The sequence below is a fragment of the Oncorhynchus clarkii genome, chromosome 6 (genome assembly GCF_045791955.1).
Source record: "Oncorhynchus clarkii lewisi isolate Uvic-CL-2024 chromosome 6, UVic_Ocla_1.0, whole genome shotgun sequence".
Taxonomy (NCBI): domain Eukaryota; kingdom Metazoa; phylum Chordata; class Actinopteri; order Salmoniformes; family Salmonidae; genus Oncorhynchus; species Oncorhynchus clarkii.
Window position 1 is genome coordinate 67,890,483 of NC_092152.1, and position 22,906 is coordinate 67,913,388.

Below are 22,906 nucleotides of genomic sequence, written 5' to 3' on the forward strand. Positions count from 1 at the left end.
ATTACACGGGTCTATTACTGAACTTTTTGTTGAAAACAAATATTTGAATGGGAAGAGACTGTCACTGGCAAACATGGTTACAGACCCAACAACATTATATAGTATCCCTCCTCGTGAAGAAAAGCACATGAGCTAATTTATGCAGCGGCATTTTGGACTCACCGTTGTTGCGCTGTGCTCACTTGAACAGGAAGGTGGTCCTTCTTGTGGGCAAATTTGGTCATCAAAGGTGCTTTCAAGACAACTGGAAACAACAACAAAAAACGCGGTTGAATCATGACGTCAGTGATCTTCAGGTTGGGAGGGATTGGTCGGTAGGGATCTCCTTGTCTCATCGCGCACCAGCGACTCCTGTGGCGGGCCGGGCGCAGTGCGTGCTAGCCAAGGTTGCCAGGTGCACGGTGTAGCCTCCGACACATTGGTGCGGCTGGCTTCGGGGTTGGATGCGCGCTGTGTTAAGAAGCAGTAAGAATCCAAAATATAAATATATTTTGATTTGTTGAAAACGTTTTTGCTTACTACGCTTACTACGGTTGTGTATTGGTGGCTACTTTGAAGAATCCAAAATATAAATATATTTTGATTTGTTGAAAACGTTTTTGCTTACTACATGATTCCATATGTGTTATTTAATAGTTTAGATGTCCTCACTGTTATTCTAAAATATAGAAATACTAAAATAAAGAAAAACCCTTGAACGAGTAGGTGTGTCAAAACTTTTGACTGGTACTGTATATATATATATATATATATATATATATATATATATATATTTAGCTAAACAGACTAAACAGCCCCACCGGGTCACCACTGCACGACTTAATACTGATTTGATTTATATGGTTAAAAGGTCAGCCAAGCGTTTAGAAGTTTGGTTGTCCGTGTGGGTTTATCGCTGATCGTGTATCATTCATTCAACTAAAGTTTGAGTAGCGGCCAACTGTGTGGGTCTGAGTGGATATGAACAGTTGCAAAATGTTGACAACTTGTGGGAAGGGGAGAGAGAGAGTGGGAGTGAAAGAGAGGGAGAGAAGCCGAGGGGAAAAGAGGGAGCCACTTGTCCACGAGGAGTTTAGAGTACTTGGCACGATTTACCTCAGTAGCAATGGGGTCTCTAACTGGTCCCTTGTGTCTGCTTCTGTTTTTCATGGTGACCCTCCAGACCCTGAACAGCACCCACGCGAATAGGATAATCACGGAGAAACCGGTCCGCGCTGATTCATCTGAGAGCGGTAAGAGTTCTGTGTTCGGCTTAGCTCTGGTCAGAGGAAAACATCTGGGTGGCCGATGCACGCGATACAGTATATGTGAAGAAAAGTGTGATTGTTTTTATTAACTTATCTTGCAAAGACCCTGAGAGGGTCTGCTAACATTTTAGCAGACCCTCTCATCCAGTGCGACTTATCGTAATGAGTGCATACATTTTCACACTGGGACCCCGTGGGAATCGAACCCACAACCCTTGCGCCATGCTCTATCAACTGAGCCATACTGGACTAACTAACTCATTTTAAGCAGATACAACTTGTAAGTTGTCATCTGTTTCCTACATTCCATCTTAACTTGTAAATTGCTCAAATGTGATTAGCATTTAGGCTAAACAGCCGATAACATTCATTAGTCAATTATGCTATGCTATGTTTAATCAATATAACCTATGCGATTTTTCTTCTTTCCCAATAAAATAAAGAATGCTATAGGATTGTGAAAACTGTAAGATTTTGTTATATTTCTGTCAGAATCCTATTTGTGAAAAACCTCCTCAATAAGGCTACAAGGCCTATATATTGAATAGAGATATTAGTTCTCCAATGATAGGCCATACATATTTCAGTTCTCCAAATGATAGGCCATACACATTTGTTTAGCCTATGGCATGTACAGGCTGTGGATATACACTGTCCCAATGTTGTGGAGTGCTACTGTATCAGACCTTTCAGCCAACCCCCTTGCCCCCCTTGCAGACACTTGCATTCCATTGCCATGGTGACCGGTCCTAAATAATTGTGTGCTTTTCTTTATTCCAGGGCTTGGGTTGAAGGAGCATTTTCTGATTGTTACACAGCACAATAGGCTGCGCAGCTGGGTCACCCCCATGGCCGCTAACATGCAGAAAATGGTTAGTTGCCTTGCCTGCCTTTCATTATATTTATTGTGTGTGTGTGTGTGTGTGTCAGTTTGTCTGTCTGTCTGTCTGCCCGTCTGATTGGGGAGGATAGGCTGGTCCTAGCTCTATGATGGCAACTTCTACCCGGAGCTGTAAGCAAATGTAACTATGCTGACTGCCGTGTTGCCATGCAGGCTGGCCCCTTTGAAACACATCACTGAGTTACATGGCTGCTGCTGCCTGCTGGACACCAAGGTCACCTGAAATAGAGCCCTGCCAGAAACCCTCCCCTGTGCTCTTTCCCATGCTCCCAATTACAGTTTGTCACAGAGTCTATCTCTTGGTTAACCGAGCCCTCGGTAAAGGCCCTCCATTTGATCCATGATTTATAACAACGCTATATATTATATCCAAAGGTACTGTACAGATCAGTTGAAATCGTATCCTCATAAGTAGTCACAGTTCCTCCCTCTCTGAGGGTATCCCCATTTCCCCATCTCTAACAACTTAACAAAGGCAGCGACACCAGAGATTTCTCACAGGGTATCTTCTGTTGAAACGTTGATATTCCCAACAGTGAGAGACAGTGGGGATCAGTGTGTAAATGTAGACAGTGCATGTTCCAGTCACGGGGGCACTGACATCACAGCTGTTCTGTATGGTGCTGTCTGGCAGGGTGTTAATGCTGAAGGCCATAAACACTGTGTGGGGTGGATCTGGGATCTGTCCCTGGGGCTCTGAGATAGACATATCTGTTAGGGACCAGGAGGATTACATACTGTGTCTCTCGGTCTCTACTCAAACTAACAGGCAGGATAGATGTTATATCAGTGTGTGTAGATGAAGTCAATGGCAGCGCCTCCCTGGTGGCTCAGTTAGATTTAGGGTTTCCTCACTTTTAGAATCGTTGTTTGCCCGCAGACTGACTAGTCATGTGAAAATTACAGCGACTAGTTGTATACAGTGCCTCAGCAAGTATTCATACCCCTTTACTTATTCTACATTGTGTTGTGTTACAGCCTGAATTCAAAATGGATTACATTTTTTTCTCCCTCTCACCCATCTACACACAATATCCCAGAATGGCAAAGTGAAAACATGTTTTTAGAAATGTTTGAGAATGTATTGAAAATGAAATACAGACATATTTAATTGACATACAGTGCCTTGCGAAAGTATTCGGCCCCCTTGAACTTTTCAGGCTTCAAACATAAAGATATAAAACTGTATTTTTTTTGTGAAGAATCAACAACAAGTGGGACACAATCATGAAGTGGAACGACATTTATTGGATATTTCAAACTTTTTTAACAAATCAAAAACTGAAAAATTGGGCGTGCAAAATTATTCAGCCCCTTTACTTTCAGTGCAGCAAACTCTCTCCAGAAGTTCAGTGAGGATCTCTGAATGATCCAATGTTGACCTAAATGACTAATGATGATAAATACAATCCACCTGTGTGTAATCAAGTCTCCGTATAAATGCACCTGCACTGTGATAGTCTCAGAGGTCCGTTAAAAGCGCAGAGAGCATCATGAAGAACAAGGAACACACCAGGCAGGTCCGAGATACTGTTGTGAAGAAGTTTAAAGCCGGATTTGGATACAAAAAGATTTCCCAAGCTTTAAACATCCCAAGGAGCACTGTGCAAGCTAATATTGAAATGGAAGGAGTATCAGACCACTGCAAATCTACCAAGACCTGGCCGTCCCTCTAAACTTTCAGCTCATACAAGGAGAAGACTGATCAGAGATGCAGCCAAGAGGCCCATGATCACTCTGGATGAACTGCAGAGATCTACAGCTGAGGTGGGAGACTCTGTCCATAGGACAACAATCAGTCGTATATTGCACAAATCTGGCCTTTATGGAAGAGTGGCAAGAAGAAAGCCATTTCTTAAAGATATCCATAAAAAGTGTTGTTTAAAGTTTGCCACAAGCCACCTGGGAGAATTTTAGTCTCTCGATGTGCAAAACTGATAGAGACATACCCCAAGCGACTTACAGCTGTAATCGCAGCAGAAGGTGGCGCTACAAAGTATTAACTTAAGGGGGCTGAATAATTTTGCACGCCCAATTTTTCAGTTTTTGATTTGTTAAAAAATTTGAAATATCCAATAAATGTCGTTCCACTTCATGATTGTGTCCCACTTGTTGTTGATTCTTCACAAAAAAATACAGTTTTATATCTTTATGTTTGAAGCCTGAAATGTGGCAAAAGGTCGCAAAGTTCAAGGGGGCCGAATACTTTCGCAAGGCACTGTACATATTCACACCCCTGAGTCAATACTTTGTAGAAGCACCTTTGGCAGCGACTACAGCAGAGAGTCTTTCTGGGTAAGTCTCTAAGAGCTCTCCACACCTGGATTGTGCAACATTTTCCCATTATTATTTTCATAATTATTCAAGCTCTGTCAAATTGGTTGTGAATTATAGCTGGACAGCCATTTTCAGGCCATAGATTTTCAAGTAGATTTAAGTTAAAACTGTAACTCACTCACGGTTTCCTTCCTCTCCGGCATCTGAGTAAGGAAGGACGCCTGTATCTTTGTAGTGACTGGGTGTATTGATAGACCATCCAAAGTGTAATTAATAACTTCACCATGCTCAATGGGAAATTCAATGTCTTCTTTTTTTATTTGTACCCGTCTACCAATAGGTGCCCTTCTTTGCGAGGCATTGGAAAACCTCCCTGATCTTTGTTGTTGAATCTGAGTTTGAAATTCACTGCTCGACTGAGGGACCTTACAGATAATTGTACGTGTGGGGTACAGAGATGAGGTAGTCATTCAAAAATCATGTTAAACACTATTATTGCACACAGTGTGAGTCCATGCAACTTATTATGTGACTTGTTAAGCACATTTTTACTCCGTACCTTATTTAGGCTTGCCATAACAAAGGGGTTGAATACTTATTGACTGAAAACATTTCCGATTTTCATTTTTTATTAATATTTTTTAAATGATGGGGTTTTGTGTGAAGGCCAGTGTCAAAACAATCTCAATGTAATACATTTTGAATTCAGGCTGCAACACAACAAAATGTGGAAAAAGTCAAGGAGTGTGAATACTTTCTGAAGGCAATGTATATGAATCTTAACTGAACTTAATTGAACTAAATTGAAGAAGTTGTAGTTTTCATCACTGATTATGTAATGCAGACTAACGGTCTCAGGGATAGTCTCATGATTTCCACTTAAACACTCAGATAAAGTGAGACAAAACAAGCATGTTACCCAAGGACTGAGTGAATAGTGTGGGTAGGCACTGTGCAGCCTGAAACAACACTAATGTGTGACAAGCCTCCAATGATAATCCCCCTGTTTGTTGAGTCAATGAGAACCACTGGGCATTTTCTCCATATCTGATGCCATCTATTTATCAGGGATCAAGGTAAGACCCAGATGCAGTCTGTCGAAGTAATATTGTTTATTGTGGCACAGGGGCAGGCAAAGACAGGCAAAGACAGGCATGGGTTGAAAATCCAGGGTAAGGCAAAGGTACAGGACGGCAGGCGGACTCAGGATCAGGGACAGGCAGAGTTCAGTAATCCAGAGGTGGAGCAAAGGTACAGGAGGGCAGGCAGACTCAGCGGGGCGGGTACAGGGTCAGGATAGGCAATGGTCAAAAACCAGGAGGACGAGGAAAGAGGCTGGGAAACGATAGGAGCTGACAGGACAAATGCTGGTCAGCTTCAATGAACAAGATGAACTGGCAACAAACAAACAGAGAACACAGGAATAAATACACAGGGATAATTGGGAAGAAGGGCGACACCTGGAGGCGGGTGGAGACAAGCACAAGGACAGGTGAAACAGATCAGGGCGTGACACTTTTACTGTGCCAGTCTTATCTCCCTTATCTCAAGCTTACATTGCATAAGGACAGACGACGACAGAGGACAATCAGTGGATAATGAAACACAAAACAGTGGGGTTGGATAGTATGTCCTAGAGGCCTAATGGCTGTTTCGTCCAAAACCGTCACTTATCATAGATTGCGTTCTCAAAGCCCATGTATACAGATAGAGCAGAGTTCCTAGACTGCTGCTAAGCATCTGCAAACTGCACATAGCTGATAACACTTAATGAGAAAAAGAGGATGAGAATATTATCATGCTGCATTCAGGACTGTGGTATTACAGGTCATTTGCTTGCGAAGGCCGATGGAGGAATCCCGGGCGAGCTGAAGAAGCATATTAAGGAGCTTTACTGATAAACGCTTAAAAGGCTCAGGGCTTTAGCTGCGTTTGTGATTCTCTTTGAGGAATTTCCACCCAGGCAGGGCAGCAGGCGTGGGTAAGTGCTGTCTCATTGTGTTGGTAAAGATATTATAGTGTGGCCCTGCAGCAGCCTCACTCTTCTTCTTCTCTTCAGGAGATAAAAGAGCAGCGCTTCACACAGTTTCACAAATGAGGCACTTCTCTCTCTGTACTCAGTCCATAACCTCTGGAGGTTCACTGAGGGCTGGGGAAGCCTGTCTGACAATAGGAGGTACATTGCTTCAAATACAGAAATGGAAATTAAGTATTTTCTTTTGGTGTAAGACAGGAGAGGGAGGAAGTTTGTTTTACGTCTACTCGTTGCAGAAACTAATTTTCTCGTTGTAATGACGTCATTTCAAGTTTTGCATGCTGGGTATGTGTGAGAGAAAGTGTATAGGCTGTGTGTGCATCTGTAGCTAAGTCATTTACAGTACTTTAGGTCAAAGTTCAACCCACTTAATGTCTCCACTTAGCTGAGGACTCCCACGGCTAAAAGACAGTTTTGAGTGGGCATGAAAATATCGCCTGGGAAACAGTGTTCCTGCTGATTGTCACTTTGCTATTAAAGGCTCTGTGCTGTCTTGGCTTACTTTATGGACTGCACTCCTTGCCAACATCAATTCCTCAGCTATAAGTTGTTGACTTTACGGACCATAACAGAGTAAGACTCAACATACTCTTATGTCTGGTCTTTGATTCACTCCTGTACTTACTTAAATGGAACATTCAAGAAGGGGACTTGCCCGGTGACCCTGCTCCCCTCTGGCGCCATCAAAGCGTGCGCTGATGATTTTGACCAGAGGACATCAGGGGGAACAATGTGCTCAAAGGGGCTTAGCACATACTCTTAATTAGCTGTCACTCCCCTGACATCTGGACATGCCTCCATTCATCAAACAACAAATGTCCTATGATGAGGAAGTAGTGCTAATGATGAAGTTAGTCCTACAGGAAGCAACATCATCCTTTCCAAGCTCTTTATAGTATGGAATGAATACTCCCATACACTGGGCCTGTTGTATTCTCTCCAATGTTTTCATGTGTCAGTCATAAGACCATCTGAGTTTTAGTAGGTATTTTCCTTAATAAATTGAAACACGTCTCCAGTTAGTGTTTCTGAGTATTGAGGATCTCTTACTTCACTGCAAGGTTGAATAATTGACAAACGGGTCAGTGTTCCCTTTTAGAAGGCCCTTAAATATTAACACTAATGTGCCAGAGGAAGATTAACTTAAAAGGTGACAAGATGAAAACTCCCCTCTTTTCACCTGTCAGTGGACCCATTCAAGCCACTGTGGAGGAAATTACACTGAAATCTAATTCTGGCTCCTCTCTAAAGGGGGTGTTTTTTTACAACACACATTCAGGTGAAAACACCAGCTGTGAGCTCTGCTGAGTACACACAGGCAGGCTGTGAGCTGTGGCTATCAGTAGGACAGGAGTGGCCTGGAGAGTCTGTTTGTGTTGGGGCCCTCTCAAGGTGATGGAAGGCTGGCAGAATCTCTGAGGAGCAACGTTGAGAAGGTGTGGAATGATGCGACTGGTGGGGGCTGTAGTAATGGTGAAGGAGAAGAGATGGGGTCAGTGAAATGGAGAGATGGTTGGATGTTGATGGCCTGGCAACATTTTTGATCTCTCTGAAGAGCGAGTGGGAGTCGGATAGCTTTGCATGACATCCCACTGATGTGTGCCAGGATACCCTCTCTCCCTCCCCTTTTCCTCCCCCTCTGTCCCCTCTCCCCATCTCTGAAACAGGACTCCTTCTTGGGGGGCCAGCCGTGAAACGGCATATGTGGAAACACCCCCCTTTCACGCTCAGGTCCTGAGTGCTGACAGCCGTCTCCACGGTAACTGGCTGCGGTTGCCGGGGCAGTTCACACTGAGCGGAGACATTCTGCTACCACTCGACGCGCACAAGATGAGACGGGTCAAACAGCTTAGTAAATGAGTGACAGCCACTGTCCGTCTCCCTGTCCTAACAGAGACAGAGGCTGCCTTATCAGTTCCTCATCAGCTAAACAGAAGAATCCACACGGTTTATATGCTGCTTATACAGTGCATTCAGAAAATATTCAGACTTTTTCCACATTTAGTTACGCTACAGCCTTATTCTAAAATGTATTATTTATTTTAAAAATTCTCATCAATCTACATACAATACCCAATAAGGACAAAGCGAAAACTGTTTTTTTGAAATTTTTGCAAATGTATTGCAAATAAAAAACAGAAATACCTTATTTATATAACTATTCAGATTCTTTGCTATGAGACCCGTAATTGAGCTCAGGTGCATCCTGTTTCCATTGATCATCTTTGAGATGTTTCTACAACATGATTGGAGTTCACCTGTGGTAAATTCAATTGATTGGACATGATTTGGAAAGGCACACACCTGTCTATATAAGGTCCCACAGTTTACAGTGCATGTCAAAAAACCAAGCCCTGAAGTCGAAGGAATTGTCCGTAGAGCTCGGAGACAGGATTGTGTCGAGGCACAGATCTGGGGAAGGGTACAAATCCTTTTCTGCAGCATTGAAGGTCCCCAAGAACACACTAATATATCCTCACATACATTTTTTTTTTACAAATTTGCAAACATTTCTAAAAACCTGTTTGTGCTTTGTCATTATGGGGTATTGTGTGTAGATTGATGAGGGGGAAAACAATATAATCCATTTTAGAATTAGGCTGTAAAGTAACAAAATGTGTAAAAAGTGAAGGGGATCTGAGTACTTTCCGAATGCACTGTATACTTCTAAATGTGTCTACTGGGACACTGTTTAGACACTCAGTGTCTCTTTAGTGGGTGGATATCCCTACTCAGTACTTGATACTGACAGGCCCATCATGTCTCTGACTGTACTGTGTCTTTAAGCATAACCCTGTGAGTCTGTCTATGTTGTAGCAGGCTCTGTGCCAGGAGAGGAGAGAATGTTAATAGGTGTGTGATGTTGGGTTTCATTTGATCCCTCCACTTTAGAGACACACACCTCTCACCAGACCAGGGCATTATTAAAGGATGCTAACCCGTCCAGACTGTCCCGCCTGTGGCCCCTACTCCCCACCCCCCATTTACCCCTACACTCCATGACCCCTTCTCCAACTCCCCTTACATCTCTCTCCCCCTACATCCCAGTCCACCAGTGTCTCTGTCCCTCCTCTCATAGTGAGAGGAGAGACATAGAGGAGCTCAATGGGTGTAACTTTTGTTGACAATTTCGATACCTTTTGGATACAAAACATGTTTTGTAAGGAGGATGGGATCCCCCGAAATAATTTTGATTCCTGGATCCTTTCACAGCATTATACGGCTGCGTTGAGACAATGACTTATCAATATCCCAAGCCCAGCTCAGTTATTCCCTACCATTGTGACACTGAGTTGTCATAATGCTTCAGCAAATGTACATTATACCAGGGGAATTGGTAGACAATGTAACTAACCTAATTTATGCCCCTCTAACTGACTTTGCTGATCCTACAGCTAATGTACTATGCAGTAATCATGTACCTATGATGAGATTCATACTGTTAGCACTGAGGCGTTGTGCCCTAGTAGGAAGTCCACTGTGTGCAGCTCACCCTGCACTAGCATAACATGAGCATATCTACTTCTGCAAAATTTTCCAGTATAGCAATGAAAACAAGTAAGCATCCCAGAAAAGTGCTCAAAATAGCCCACATTAACATATGTAGCTTAAGAAACAAGGTTCATGAAATCAATAATATGACATTCATATTCTGACTATCGCTGAAACTCACTTAGATAATACCTTTGATGATACAGTGGTAGCAATACAAGGTTATAACATTTACAGAAAAGACAGAAATGCCAATGGTGGAGGTGTTGCTGTTTTATATTTAGAACCACATTCCTGTAAAGCTTAGAGAGGATCTCATGTTAAATACAGGTCTTCACAGTCCCCAAGTCCAGAACAGACTATGGGAGGCGCATAGTATTACATAGAGCCATGACTACATGGAACTCTATTCCATATCAAGGAACTGATGCAAGCAGTAATATTAGATTTAAAAAACAGATAAAAATACACTTTGTGAAACACCTGTGAAGAAACACTAACATAGGCACAGTCGCATGCATACACACACACGAAAACATACTCACTATACACACACATGTACACATGGATTTTGTATTGTATATGTGTGGTAGTGGTGGAGTAGGGGCCTGAGGGCACACAGTGTGCTGTGAATGTATTGCAATGTCTTTAAAATTGTATAACTGCCTTAATTGTGGTGGACCCCAGGAAGAGTAGCACTAATGGGGATCCATAATAAATACAAATACAGGGCTCGTAGGCCACCTTGCTTAGCCGGAATCCTCCCCTAAGTGCACCAGCTTTGAAAGCAGAGATCACCTTTCAGCCTCCCAGGGTGTTTGCTGTAGTTTATTTAGGACTGTCTTGTTTAAGATCAGGTACCATCACATGGCCTGTGCTGGCCTTTAGCGATGGATAGCACACTTGCTGTTGTTGATCTATTTAAGGCCTATGAGGATGAGATAGTGTACTCAGTGACCTAATGGTCAGCTGGCAGAGCAGCAGAGTCACTGTGCCATGGTCTGTGCTCATACAACCAACTTTCTTTATTTCTTTCTCTCCCATACTCCCACACAGTCTATAATTTTATCGATCTCCCCATCTGTCCCTGTCTAAATACCGTATTCATTTTAGGTTATCGATTTTCAGAGCCCTGCGACTAAGTCTTCAGAAGAAACCTTGTCAGTGAACATTAACAGTAGGAGGTTAAATGGAGAGCCTGGCATGGGAGTGTCCCAAAAACAAAATGTGTCCCTGAAAAAGAGCCCTTTAGGTCACAAAGAGAGGAAGTCGGTCTGTCACCCTCAGTCATGGGAAGGTAGTTCCCCATTGTATTTGTTTAAACATGTGTGTGTGTTGTCTCCCCCTCTTCCCCATATTTGTAGGACTGGAGTGAGAAGCTGTTCAAACTTGCCCAGGAGAGGGCAAAGTCCTGCCACACAAATCCCGCTCCTCAGGACCAACCGCTCCGCTACATTGGCTGGAACACCCATCATTCAGCTCATGTTACCAGCTCATTTGCTGAGGTCATTGACTCATGGTTCGAGGAAGGGCGGGATTACATGTACCTGAGTGGGCAATGCAGAGAGAATGCTACCTGCCAACACTACACACAGGTAATGGTTAACAGTACTGGATCATCTGCCAACTGTGCAGCAACCCTAAGTAATTTTGTCAAAACAAGAAGTCTTAATTCAACTCTCAATTCAATTTGAGTAATTGGCGGGATTGAGTTTGTGTTGCCCACATGCCAATACATTGTGTCGCCAATATACTCCCTTTCCCACTCTGTTTCTCTCCAACTCTGTCTGTGTGTCTGTCTGTCCGTCTGTCTCTCTCTCTCTCTCTCTCTCTGCTGTAGTTGGTGTGGGCCACCTCCAGTAATGTGGGCTGTGCCAGACAGTTGTGTCTGAGGGGTGATGCTCTCTGGGAACTGTTTGTCTGTGCATACTCCCCTGGGTAAGAACACTACTTATATACCTGATGTCAGACTTCTCCTCCTGTTTTAGTACTCAGCCTGTGTGTGTGTGTGTGTGTGTGTGTGTGTGTGTGTGTGTGTGTGTGTGTGTGTGTGTGTGTGTGTGTACACATATACATGTGTGTGTGACATGTCTCTCTGCAGGGGTAACTGGGAGGTGAATGGGAGGTTGGTGGTGCCCTATGTGGCTGGTTTCTCCTGTTCTCTCTGCACCTCTTCCATGTCAGGCTGCTTCAGACTGTGGGACCATGTGGGAGGACTGTGTGGTGAGACCCCTATAGAGAACACTCTCATTCATTAAAGGTAGACTCAGTGATATTATGTTGCCACGAGCAGCACCGCAGATATTGCGATCAGTGAGAGTATCTGCGCATGTGCATGGGTTTGCTTCACACTGTTACAGTGGTGAAGTTTAGCCTCGCACTTCAACGCTCTTACATGCTGACCAGACCGGACACATCGTGTGCGCGAGCGTTGCAAAATACATTTTGAAATCCATGTTATTCAATTATTGCACCCACACTGCTCGCGTGCACCAACGAGCGTCTGCGTTGCCAAGGGCTAAAATGGAACTCCTTTCTATTTCTGACGCAGATTGCACTGCAAGTCCTGCCTCTCCCATTTCCTCATTGGTTTATAGAAGCAGATACCCACGTGCTATCTCCTCATTGGTTATACCCACGTGAGTGATTGAAAGACGAACTGTTTTGCCGGTTGTCGTGGTAATACTATGAAAGTGTGGATGCCAATCACCATATAAGTTCAAAGATGAAAAAGCCTGGAGGGAGGAGAGATGACTAGAAACGATTCGGTTGGCCGATTTATGTGTGGATTAATTGTCAGAGTAGAGGACCTTGTGCATTTCAGGTCAAATAACAACTCAATGTTTATATCCCAGGACAAATTAGCTAGCAACAGCAAGCTAGCTAAATAGGACAAATTAGCTAGCAAGTGCAAGCTAACTAGCTAAATTGCCATACATGTTTAATGCTTTTCGACCTGTCCCCAAATTAATTTAAATTAATTAGTTTGTTTTGATATTTTAACCTGCGTGTCGTGGTCGCGTTTAGTGTAGGGGGATAAAATAAATGTATGCGCGATGGCGCACACGCGCAGCCTGTTTGGGTTCTGTGTTCTTTTTTTTTTTCTTTTTTTGAGGGAGGATCAGCTTAATATTGCGGAAAGAATGTTGCTTCCAATGTAATTGTCTGCATCATTTCCAATCCCCCATATTATTTTGGTAAATATGTATATCCATACACGCATGCATACATATACACATATATACATACACATACCTATATAGACATACACACTTTTTAAAAGAATATACCTTTATTGTTATTCCCCGCAAACCCTTCCGCCGATCCCCCAATTGAAGTAAACTAATAAACACTTCTGCTTTTACCTTCAATTTATACATCTTATACACATTTTACAGACACAGTCTACTTTACAATAGTTCTCTCTTGTTTGTTCTTAGTCCTTCCTCTATTTCTGATGTCCATCCAGTTTGATTTCTATTTGTAACTATGCTATTTCACAGAAGTTCCGAACCTATATACATTTTACAGATCCCGTATGATTTACATTGTTTATCTTGTTATTAGTCCCACCCTTCAGCTCCACTCAACCCCTCCCATCTATCTCTCAACATCATCCATTTCGGATTTATATTTGCCATATATTTTTTCAACTGTGCTGTGATGCTTCACAAAATAATTGAACCTTCCTATTCTCATAGATTCGTAGATTCTACAGATTGTAAATAAATAAAAAAGTTTTTTGCTAAAATAATTATTATATTATTGATTGATTGACTATGGCTTTTCAAATCACCCATTATTGCTATCTGTAGTGTTAGTTCTAGGCAAATGTTGCAATTCTTCAGCCATTCCTGGACCTGTGACCAAAAACCAGCTACATATGGACAATACCAAAATAAATGATCTAATGACTCTGCCTCCTCACAGCAGAATCTGCAGAGCTGAGAAGATTGTATCCCCCATATATATAACATTATATTAGTTGCAAGAATTTTATATAGTAATTTATATTGAAAAATTCAAAGTTTTGAATCCGGCGTTGTTTTGCGTATCAGTTCATAAACCATGTGCCATGGAATGGGTACATGAAAATCTCTTCCCAACTATTTTGCAATTTATATGGCACAGCTGTCCGTTTTTTGGTCCTTAAATGAAATTGGTATATGTTTTTATTTATCACACTTTTCTTTAACCATTTATGTTCTTTAATACAGGGCCGACATACAAGTTCCTTACTTTTTTCCCCTTCTACTTGCCTCTTCCATTTTTGTGGTAATGCTGCAATTAATTGGTTGTAATTTTGGGTAGAGCAGACATTTCCATATGTCTGTGTTAGCTGCATGTGTGACATAACTCCACCAGTCCTATTTATATCATTCACTAAAATTATACCTTTTTAAAAAATGTATTCGATAAATACAGTTTTTTAATCAATTAGTATATTTGAATTCAACCACAATATTTGTTGTACTATTTGTTCCGTCCTTTCAGGTGGATTAAACTGAAATTGCAACCAACTTTCTAAGGCTTGTTTAAAAAATAAAGATATTCTGGAGATGATTTCCTTTTCAAACAACCGAAAGTGAGCAGGTGTGATCTGAATAAAGGGGAAAAGGCCCTTCCTGAATATAGGATGAGACATTCGTACCAATTGACTAGAGAACCAGTTTGGATTTAAGTATAACTGTTGTATGACTGATGCCTTTAGTGAGAGGTCTAATGCTTTAATATTTAATCATTTCTGCCCACCGAATTCATATTCGTTATATAAATAGGCCCTTTTAATTTTATCTGGCTTGCCATTCCAAATAAAATTGAATATTTTTTGTTCATATAATTTAAAAAGCAGGTCACTAGGTGTAGGCAAAACCATAAGCAAAATAGGTAAACAGTGATATAACTAAGGAGTTAATGATTTTAGATTTTTCCACAAATAGACAGGTATTTTCCTTTCCATGTTAGCAAGAGCTTATCTATTTTAGCTAACTTTCTATAAAAATGTATTGGAGTGAGATCATTTCTTTCTTTTGGGATTTGTATACCGAGTATGTCCACATCTCCGTCAGACCATTTCATTGGTAAACTACATGCTAATGTAAAATGTGCATTTTTCTTGTGATCCAATACGTAATACATCATTTGGTTTTAATCCAGAGAGGATAGCAAAAGTATCTAGATCCTCTATGAGGCCGTGGAGAGACTCCAATTGTAGTTTTAAAAGAAAACATGAATCATCAGCGTACAATGACACCTTAGTTTTTAAGCTCCGTGTTAGTTGTTGCTGAAATTGACCCACTATGCTGTTTATTTTGTGAACCTATGTCATAGACTAATTTATATCTTTAAATTAGGGAAAATTTTAATCATATTAGCTGTTCCTTACTCAAAGTAGTATCTATTTCAACCAACTCTGTTCTCTACAGATTTTTTTCTTAGAATCTCTTTAGTGCACTAAAAGCGACGTATCACCTCTATTGAAGATGACAGCTCATTATCTATTTTGAGCCAAAGACGTTAAGTGTATTTTTTGCCTCACTTAAAGTATTGTCATGTGAAGGGGTTTTCACCTAATCCGGTTTAACAGTATAGCCAACACTTAACCACTTACCATGCAATTATGGCCTTGTCAGATAACAAGCACCAACTGGAGGCTAAATGTATTCATGGAAAAATTAAGATTTTAAGCAAAGGTATTTAGAAAATGTATCTGTGTTCCAGAGACCCCCAGGAACCCATGTCGTATGAGCTGTGGGCAGCATGGTCGTCTGAACATCTCCTCCTGCCAGTGTCATTGTGGACCTAGGTTCACCGGACGATTCTGTCAGGGTACCAGTCTATGTGCTCGTGTTTACCAGTCTGACAGTCTACTACAGTTATTATTATCTCTGTGTGTCTGACTAGCCATGCTCTGCAGTGTATGTGTTCAGGTATCTCTGTAGGTGCATCATGGTCGATATACTGTATGTGACTGTGTGTGTGTTTCAGTGCGCTGCAGTGTGAAGTGTGTGCACGGCCGCTACAAGGAAGAGGAGTGCTCCTGCAAGTGTGATGTTGGTTATGGGGGTGCTGAGTGTGCAGGTGAGTGTGATGTTGGTTATGGGGGTGCTGAGTGTGATGTTGGTTATGTGGGTGCTAAGTGTGATGTTGTTTATGGGGGTGCTGAGTGTGATGTTGGTTATGGGGGTGCTGAGTGTGATGTTGTTTATGGGGGTGCTGAGTGTGATGTTGGTTATGGGGGTGCTGAGTGTGATGTTGGTTATGGGGGTGCTGAGTGTGATGTTGGTTATGTGGGTGCTGAGTGTGATGTTGGTTATGGGGGTGCTGAGTGTGATATTGGTTATGGGGGTGCTGAGTGTGATGATGGTTATGTGGGTGCTGAGTGTGATGTTGGTTATGGGGGTGCTGAGTGTGATGTTGGTTATGGGGGTGCTGAGTGTGATATTGGTTATGGGGGTGCTGAGTGTGATGTTGTTTATGGGGGTGCTGAGTGTGCAGGTGAGTGTGTATGTGTGTGGGAATCAGGGTTGTGGTCAATTCCATTTAAATTCCAGTCAATCCATGAGTTACATTGAAATTCCAATTCTTTACTGTTTGAATTTAAAAGTAATTGACCCCAACCCTGGTGGGAAGAAGTTTATGTAGCTAATGTGGCACTGTCTCACCATTACTTTTAACCAGAATGAACCAGACTCCTGTCATCATTGTATCTAAGCCAATGCACCCTTTTTCTATTAAGCTTCAGCCTGATTAGATTCAAGTTGTATCTGCTAGTTTGAGCCAGTATGGATTCCAATGTTTACTGTGTTATCAAGCCATATGCATCTCAGGGGTTTTTCTTGTTTGGGCAAAAGATTGTCCTCCATCCTCTCTTCTTCGTCCTCTCTCCTCCATCCTCTCTCCTCCTTGACCTGGAAACCGATAAGTGATGGAGTGGTCGAGCAGTGTGTCAACTCGTCAGTAGGAAGAGTGTCCTCCCCTCCTCGATAACCACCTTTCATCGACGATACTTGTGTATCCTACCGCGGAAGAAGTCTGTCACACCCCCTCCCTTTGAATCAGATTTGTTTTGTCAGAGACTAAGAACATGCACACTTAAAAACAATATGCTACTTATTGTTTTATCTATAAAATATCTTCCACAACTAATTTAATTTGTTTTGATCACTTTACACATTTATTATGGGATCCACCTCTGTAAACGTCATTTGCCTATTGACGCACAAGTGGAGAAAGACAGTCTCATTTCAAGCAATTGCATTTTCATCCACCTTCCCTCTGCTTGCCGACTCTCCTCGATTAACTTTGATGTTTTCAAAAGGAGGCGAGTGAGGACAGAGGAGAGAGGACGTAAGAGTTGAGCAAGTCAAAATGATAAAAGGTCATAGTGTTTGTGACCACAATGGACTGCGGTCTGTACATTGAGTTTGAGCCAAGATGGATGGTCAGTGCCTGGTGTCTCCTTTACTGAGGCCTAATGTGTGTTGCTTATGTTTCTGTAGAGAAGCAGCAGTTTCCCTTCCACAGCTGTGACGTGAGGATAGATGGAGAGTGCTTCATGGTGTCTCCAGAGGTCGACACCTACTATGGAGCCAAGACCCGCTGTCAGGTTAGAGAGAGTGAGAGAGTGTGAGTGTGTGAGTGTGTGTAACCCATATTGTGGTATGTGTTTGGACCCCAGGAGCGAGGGGGGATTCTGGCCCAGATCCACAACCAGAAAGTTCAGGACATCCTCGCATTTTACCTCAGCCAGCTGGAGACCAGCAACGAGGTCACAGACCCTGACTTTGAGACACGCAACTTCTGGATCGGTATGTCACTGTTACTGTCCTTCTATACGTACAGCCAAATAGCTTTGACAGACTGACTTTGGGAGTTTGTGTGAGCAGCATTCAGATATCTAAAGGTGAGATAAGGATAAGCGCCCTGTAAGGTTGTGTGTATTGTGTCCAGGGCTGACATATAAACCTCTAAAGGACTCTTTCCGCTGGGACTCAGGAGAAATCCCCACATACAACAGCTTCGCCTTTGGACAGCCTGACAACCAGGGGTGAGAGAGTCATAACTTTTGACAACTTAATGATAATAGTAACAACAATTATAACTTTGTATTATCACGTCACCTTGTTGAATGGATAATCATAAAATAATATTATTGTAGTCAGAATCTACAGTAAGCAGGTGGAATGAGGCACTGCAAATGCGACTCCACTATATTTTTTACTGGAATGAACATATTGATACCATCATGGTTATTCTATATTGTGTGGAACACAGGTATAGTCTCACATAGCCTAACATTATCACCTCACCCTCTGTGTCAGGAGGAGAGAAGCCTGGGCCCATACCCACAAAGCATCTCAGAGTAGGAGTGCTGATTTAGGATCAGTTTTTCCTTTTAGATCAAAATGAATATGATTATATGGACAGATCCTAGATCAGCACACCTTATCTGAGATGCTTTGTGGATACCTGGACATTAAGGCTACTGTGTTTGAAAGCAGAACTGTTATTTTCTGTCTGACCACCAGATGTCTCTGTGTCCCCTCTCTCCATCTCACTGTTCCTCCCTCTCTCCTCTCCTTTGTGTCTCTCTCCCTGCAGCTTTGGGAACTGTGTGGAGCTGCAGGCTTCCAGCGCCTTCAACTGGAACGACCAGCGCTGTAAAACACGCAACCGATACATCTGCCAGTACGGTGAGAGAACACAAAGAGAAGTGAAAAGAGAGGGAGGGAGAGAGAGAGAGGTAGAGAGAAACACACAGAGATGCTGAGATATTCTAATCAAGGGAATCTGTCCTCACTGCATCCAGACTCATTACCACTAGATGTAGCATTCACTGATATATCTTAAAACTCTCTAAACCTGCAGGTGGTTTAAAACACCTGTTGGACATTGACATCACCATGACAACAGATTAAGAGAGAGACTGACAGCAGCTCGTAAAAAATCCTGACAGACAGAGAGAAGTTCAAACACTATAGGTAGACGTTACCTATACAACACAGATCTGGATCTGCTTACCATCCCCAAATCCTACCCTTACCATCACAGCAGAAAACTCAAAACTGACCTTAGATCAGCATGCAAGGGAAAGACATCAGGAGCCTAAATCTTTACCTGGTCTCTCTGGCTGAGGGATACTGGAGTGAGTGTTCAGTATAAAACCCGAGCAGAGAACACATAAACACATCACAGCCCTAACTCTTGATCTGGGTGCTGTGTTTACCGTCTGTGTTTATTAGGGAGAGGCTGTGTGACACGGCCCACACGTTTTAATGATACACTCAGCTGGAATCAATGGCACTCAGGGCTCCTCATAAAGAGCCTTCTAGAGATCGATATACGTCAGGCCTACAATGGAACCAAGTGTCTAAACAAACACACACATTTCTCCCCTCTTTAATTCACCTGTGTGATTGATTCAGAATTGGAGGGTGGTATTGTTTGTTTGTTTGGTTTTGGTTAATTGTGTGTGTTCTAGGCAGGTGGCGAGCGCTGCAATCTCATATTGATCATCCAGGGTTGTACTAATCCAGTCAGTGTTGCTGGACGTTTCTAACAGCTCACCGTTTAAAAGCTCTGAATCTCCTGGTGCTGATTGATGGAAAACCATCGGTTCTCTCTTCTTATAGAGAGAGAAGCCTTTGTGTAGAGAGGGGTCAGTAAAGAGGATTGGAAAGGGGTGGGTGGGTGGGTGGGACCAGAGCTCATAGTGGAGTGATAAGGCTGGTGAAAACAGAACACATGAGAACACAGCTGGACTAGCTGGGATCATGTTTAGCTCAATCCCCTCTACACAAGCACTCTAAAACAAAAGATTCATTGGAGCAACAAAGAGTGAAATGAATGGATTTGACTGTGATTAATAGCTCCCCCCCCACACACACACACACACGCACACACACACTCTCTCTCTCTCTCTATCGTACCCCCCTGAAGGTATAATTGTGAAGCTGCATTGATGTGTTCTGTTAATTGGCAATACAATTATAAGTGGAAAGCACAGGGAGCCTGAGGGGTCCACACAATTACCCAGATACAGTGTGTGTGTGTGTGTGTATATATATATATATATATATATATATATATATATATATATATATATATACACATACATACAGTATATATATTTGTTTTTAGAGAGGTAGGAGTGTGGCTGTTCCAGTGTTCTGCACCATGGGAATTGTGTTTTAGGCTAGAGCCACATCTGTTTGTATTCTCCCCTCCTACCCCTTGACTGTTGGGGGTTCCATTTTGGGCCCTCATTGCCCAAAATGAAAACAAGGCCCAATGAGAGATTACTAGAAAATAGTTTTGTGTGCGTGTGTGCACGCTTGTTTGCACTTGTGCATGTATGGTGTTTGTGTGCACGTGGGTATGTACTGTATGTGTGTGGGTGTGTACAGTGTGTGTGGTGTGGGTGTGTGTACAGTATGTGTGGTGTGTGTGTGCACGTGGGTGTGTACAGTATGTGTGGTGTGTGGGTGCACGTGGGTGTGTATAGTATGTGTGGTGTGTGGGTGCACGTGGGTGTGTACAGTGTGTGGTGTGTGGTTGTGTACAGTATGTGTGGGTGCACGTGGGTGTGTACAGTATGTGTGGTGTGTGGGTGCACAGTATGTGTGGTGTGTACAGTATGTGTGGTGTGTGTGTGTGTACACGTGGGTGTGTACAGTGTGTGGTGTGTGGGTGTAGAAGTATGTGTGGGTGTGTCCAGTATGTGTGGGTGTGTACAGTATGTGTGGTGTGTGTGTGTGTGTGTACAGTATGTGTGGTGTGTGTACAGTATGTGTACAGTATGTAGGTGTGTACTGTATGTGTGGGTGTGTACAGTATGTGTGGTGTGTGTACAGTATGTGTGGTGTGTGGGTGTGTACAATATGTGTGGGTGTGTACAGTATGTGTGGTGTGTGGGTGTGTACAGTATGTGTGGTGTGTGGGTGTGTACATTATGTGTGGTGTGTACAGTATGTGTGGTGTGTGGGTGTGTACAGTATGTGTGGTGTGTGTACAGTATGTGTGGTGTGTGTGCAGTATGTGTGGTGTGTGGGTGTGTACAGTATGTGTGGTGTGTGTACAGTATGTGTGGTGTGTGGGTGTGTACAGTATGTGTGCTGTGTGGGTGTGTACAGTATATGTGGTGTGTGTACAGTATGTGTGTTGTGTGGGTGTGTACAGTATATGTGGTGTGTGTACAGTATGTGTGGTGTGTGGGTGTGTACAGTATGTGTGGTGTGTGTACAGTATGTGTGGTGTGTGGGTGTGTGTGGTGTGTGGGTGTGTACAGTGTGTGGTGTGTGGGTGTGTACAGTATGTGTGGTGTGTGGGTGTGTACAGTATGTGTGGTGTGTGTACAGTATGTGTGGTGTGTGTACAGTATGTGTGGTGTGCGTACAGTATGTGTGGTGTGTGGGTGTGTACAGTATGTGTGGTGTGCGGGTGTGTACAGTATGTGTGGTGTGTGTACAGTGTGTGGTGTGTGGGTGTGTACATTATGTGTGGTGTGTGGGTGTGTACAGTATATGTGGTGTGTGTACACTATGTGTGGTGTGTGGTGTGTGTACAGTATGTGTGGTGTGTGGGTGTGTACAGTATGTGTGGTGTGTGGGTGTGTACAGTATGTGTGGTGTGTGTACAGTATGTGTGGTGTGTGTACAGTATGTGTGGTGTGTGTACAGTATGTGTGGTGTGTGGTGTGTGGGTGTGTACAGTATGTGTCTATAGAGAAAAGGTGCTCCATTATTAGCCTCCTCCACTGTGTTGTAGAATATTAATGTTCTCTGCACACTCACGTCTGAATGGAGCCCAGGCTACGATTACTGGGGATTTGGGATACATTCCATACCATTTATTCCCTCTACTCTGTCTGTCTCTATTACTCCTGTGTGTGTCCACAGGTCCAGAGCACGTAGCCCTGTGGGAAGTTGGCCGGTGATGAACTCGGCACTCGAGGGTGGAGAGCACAGCATTGGAGGGGTTGGGGAGGTGGGTCGTTTGGGCCGTTCGTTGGACCCGGTCTGGGTGTGTCAAGCAGAAGCTGGTCTTATTGGTCTTATTTCATCCAGTGTTTTTCACTCCAACCCTTGTTGCACATATCCCCTGTTGCTGGTCAGGACTGGGCCCGTCTATCCAGTGCAGGAAAAAAGCACACAATGGGAGAACTTCCAAACCAACAGAGTTTTTGAGCTCAACTGTAGATGGTCCATGGCAGCACAAATCTGTTTTGTACTGTACTGTTTTTTGTATTGCATATGATTTTTTTCAGACTTAGCTACATTATGATTCATTTGTGATGTTTGCCATAACTGCCTCCCTTCATTGTCAGTTTGATTGTACAGTACCATGACAACCACTATTTTTGCTTTCTCAATCATCCAGTAAGTGAATTAAAACGGTTTGCTACAATGTGTTGTGGGGTATTTTTCCAGACTGGGTAATTCTATTGGTCTCTGTGAATGTGTATGGTTTTTAGTGAAACTTTTGTGTTCTAATATGTGAGTGTTTGTTTGGAATTGTTTGTGAACGTGGCACTGTGGTGTGTGTCCTACACTAGTTTGGGAAGAGGCCAATTTTACTCCTGTGTGTTGGGAGCGTCTCTGAGGTGACATCACAGACAGTGTCCAGCAATCCCTATGGACCAGGGATCAGTGTGTTCAGCTGTCTGGCAGGCAGCACTAGGAGGGGAGAGGGGGATGAGGGTGGGAGGATGAGGGGAGGAGTCGGCTGCAGAGAGAGGGATTAAACCAACCTGCAGTGCTGCAGTGGAATCATGCAAATGAACAAAGCTGGGAGAAGGTCACCAGGTTAACAGGTGGGCAGTGGAGGAGGAAGACGAGCAATAACAGTGTGTGTGTGTTTACCATACCTGCATTAATCAGTGGTGTTAATGCCAAGCTCCACTGCGTTGCCACGCTGCCACTCAACAGCTGATTGGTACAAAAGACAAAACTA

General features: G+C 43.0%; 1 protein-coding gene across 1 annotated transcript; it reads left to right on the plus strand.

Annotated features, from left to right (window-relative positions):
* The first annotated feature begins 1,028 nt into the window (after nucleotides 1-1,028).
* LOC139411518 (C-type lectin domain family 18 member A-like) lies at nucleotides 1,029-22,360 on the plus strand. The gene is made up of 12 exons (XM_071157983.1): nucleotides 1,029-1,232; nucleotides 2,028-2,119; nucleotides 11,317-11,547; nucleotides 11,793-11,890; nucleotides 12,054-12,175; nucleotides 15,674-15,781; nucleotides 15,941-16,033; nucleotides 17,455-17,561; nucleotides 17,634-17,763; nucleotides 17,906-18,002; nucleotides 18,557-18,648; nucleotides 21,853-22,360. Exons 1-12 carry the CDS (start codon nucleotides 1,106-1,108, stop codon nucleotides 21,888-21,890), a joined length of 1,335 nt encoding a protein of 444 aa, XP_071014084.1. The 5' UTR covers nucleotides 1,029-1,105; the 3' UTR covers nucleotides 21,891-22,360.
* Nucleotides 22,361-22,906: the final 546 nt, after the last annotated feature.

What these genes read in the sequence shown, in the direction of transcription:
- LOC139411518 (XM_071157983.1), top strand. Translation starts at nt 1,106, where the DNA reads ATGGGGTCTCTAACTGGTCCCTTGTGTCTGCTTCTGTTTTTCATGGTG. An exon ending in CGCTGATTCATCTGAGAGCG is followed by an intron (nt 1,233 to 2,027) that starts GTAAGAGTTCTG and finishes TCTTTATTCCAG; the next exon opens with GGCTTGGGTTGAAGGAGCAT. An exon ending in GAGCCAAGACCCGCTGTCAG is followed by an intron (nt 17,562 to 17,633) that starts GTTAGAGAGAGT and finishes TTTGGACCCCAG; the next exon opens with GAGCGAGGGGGGATTCTGGC.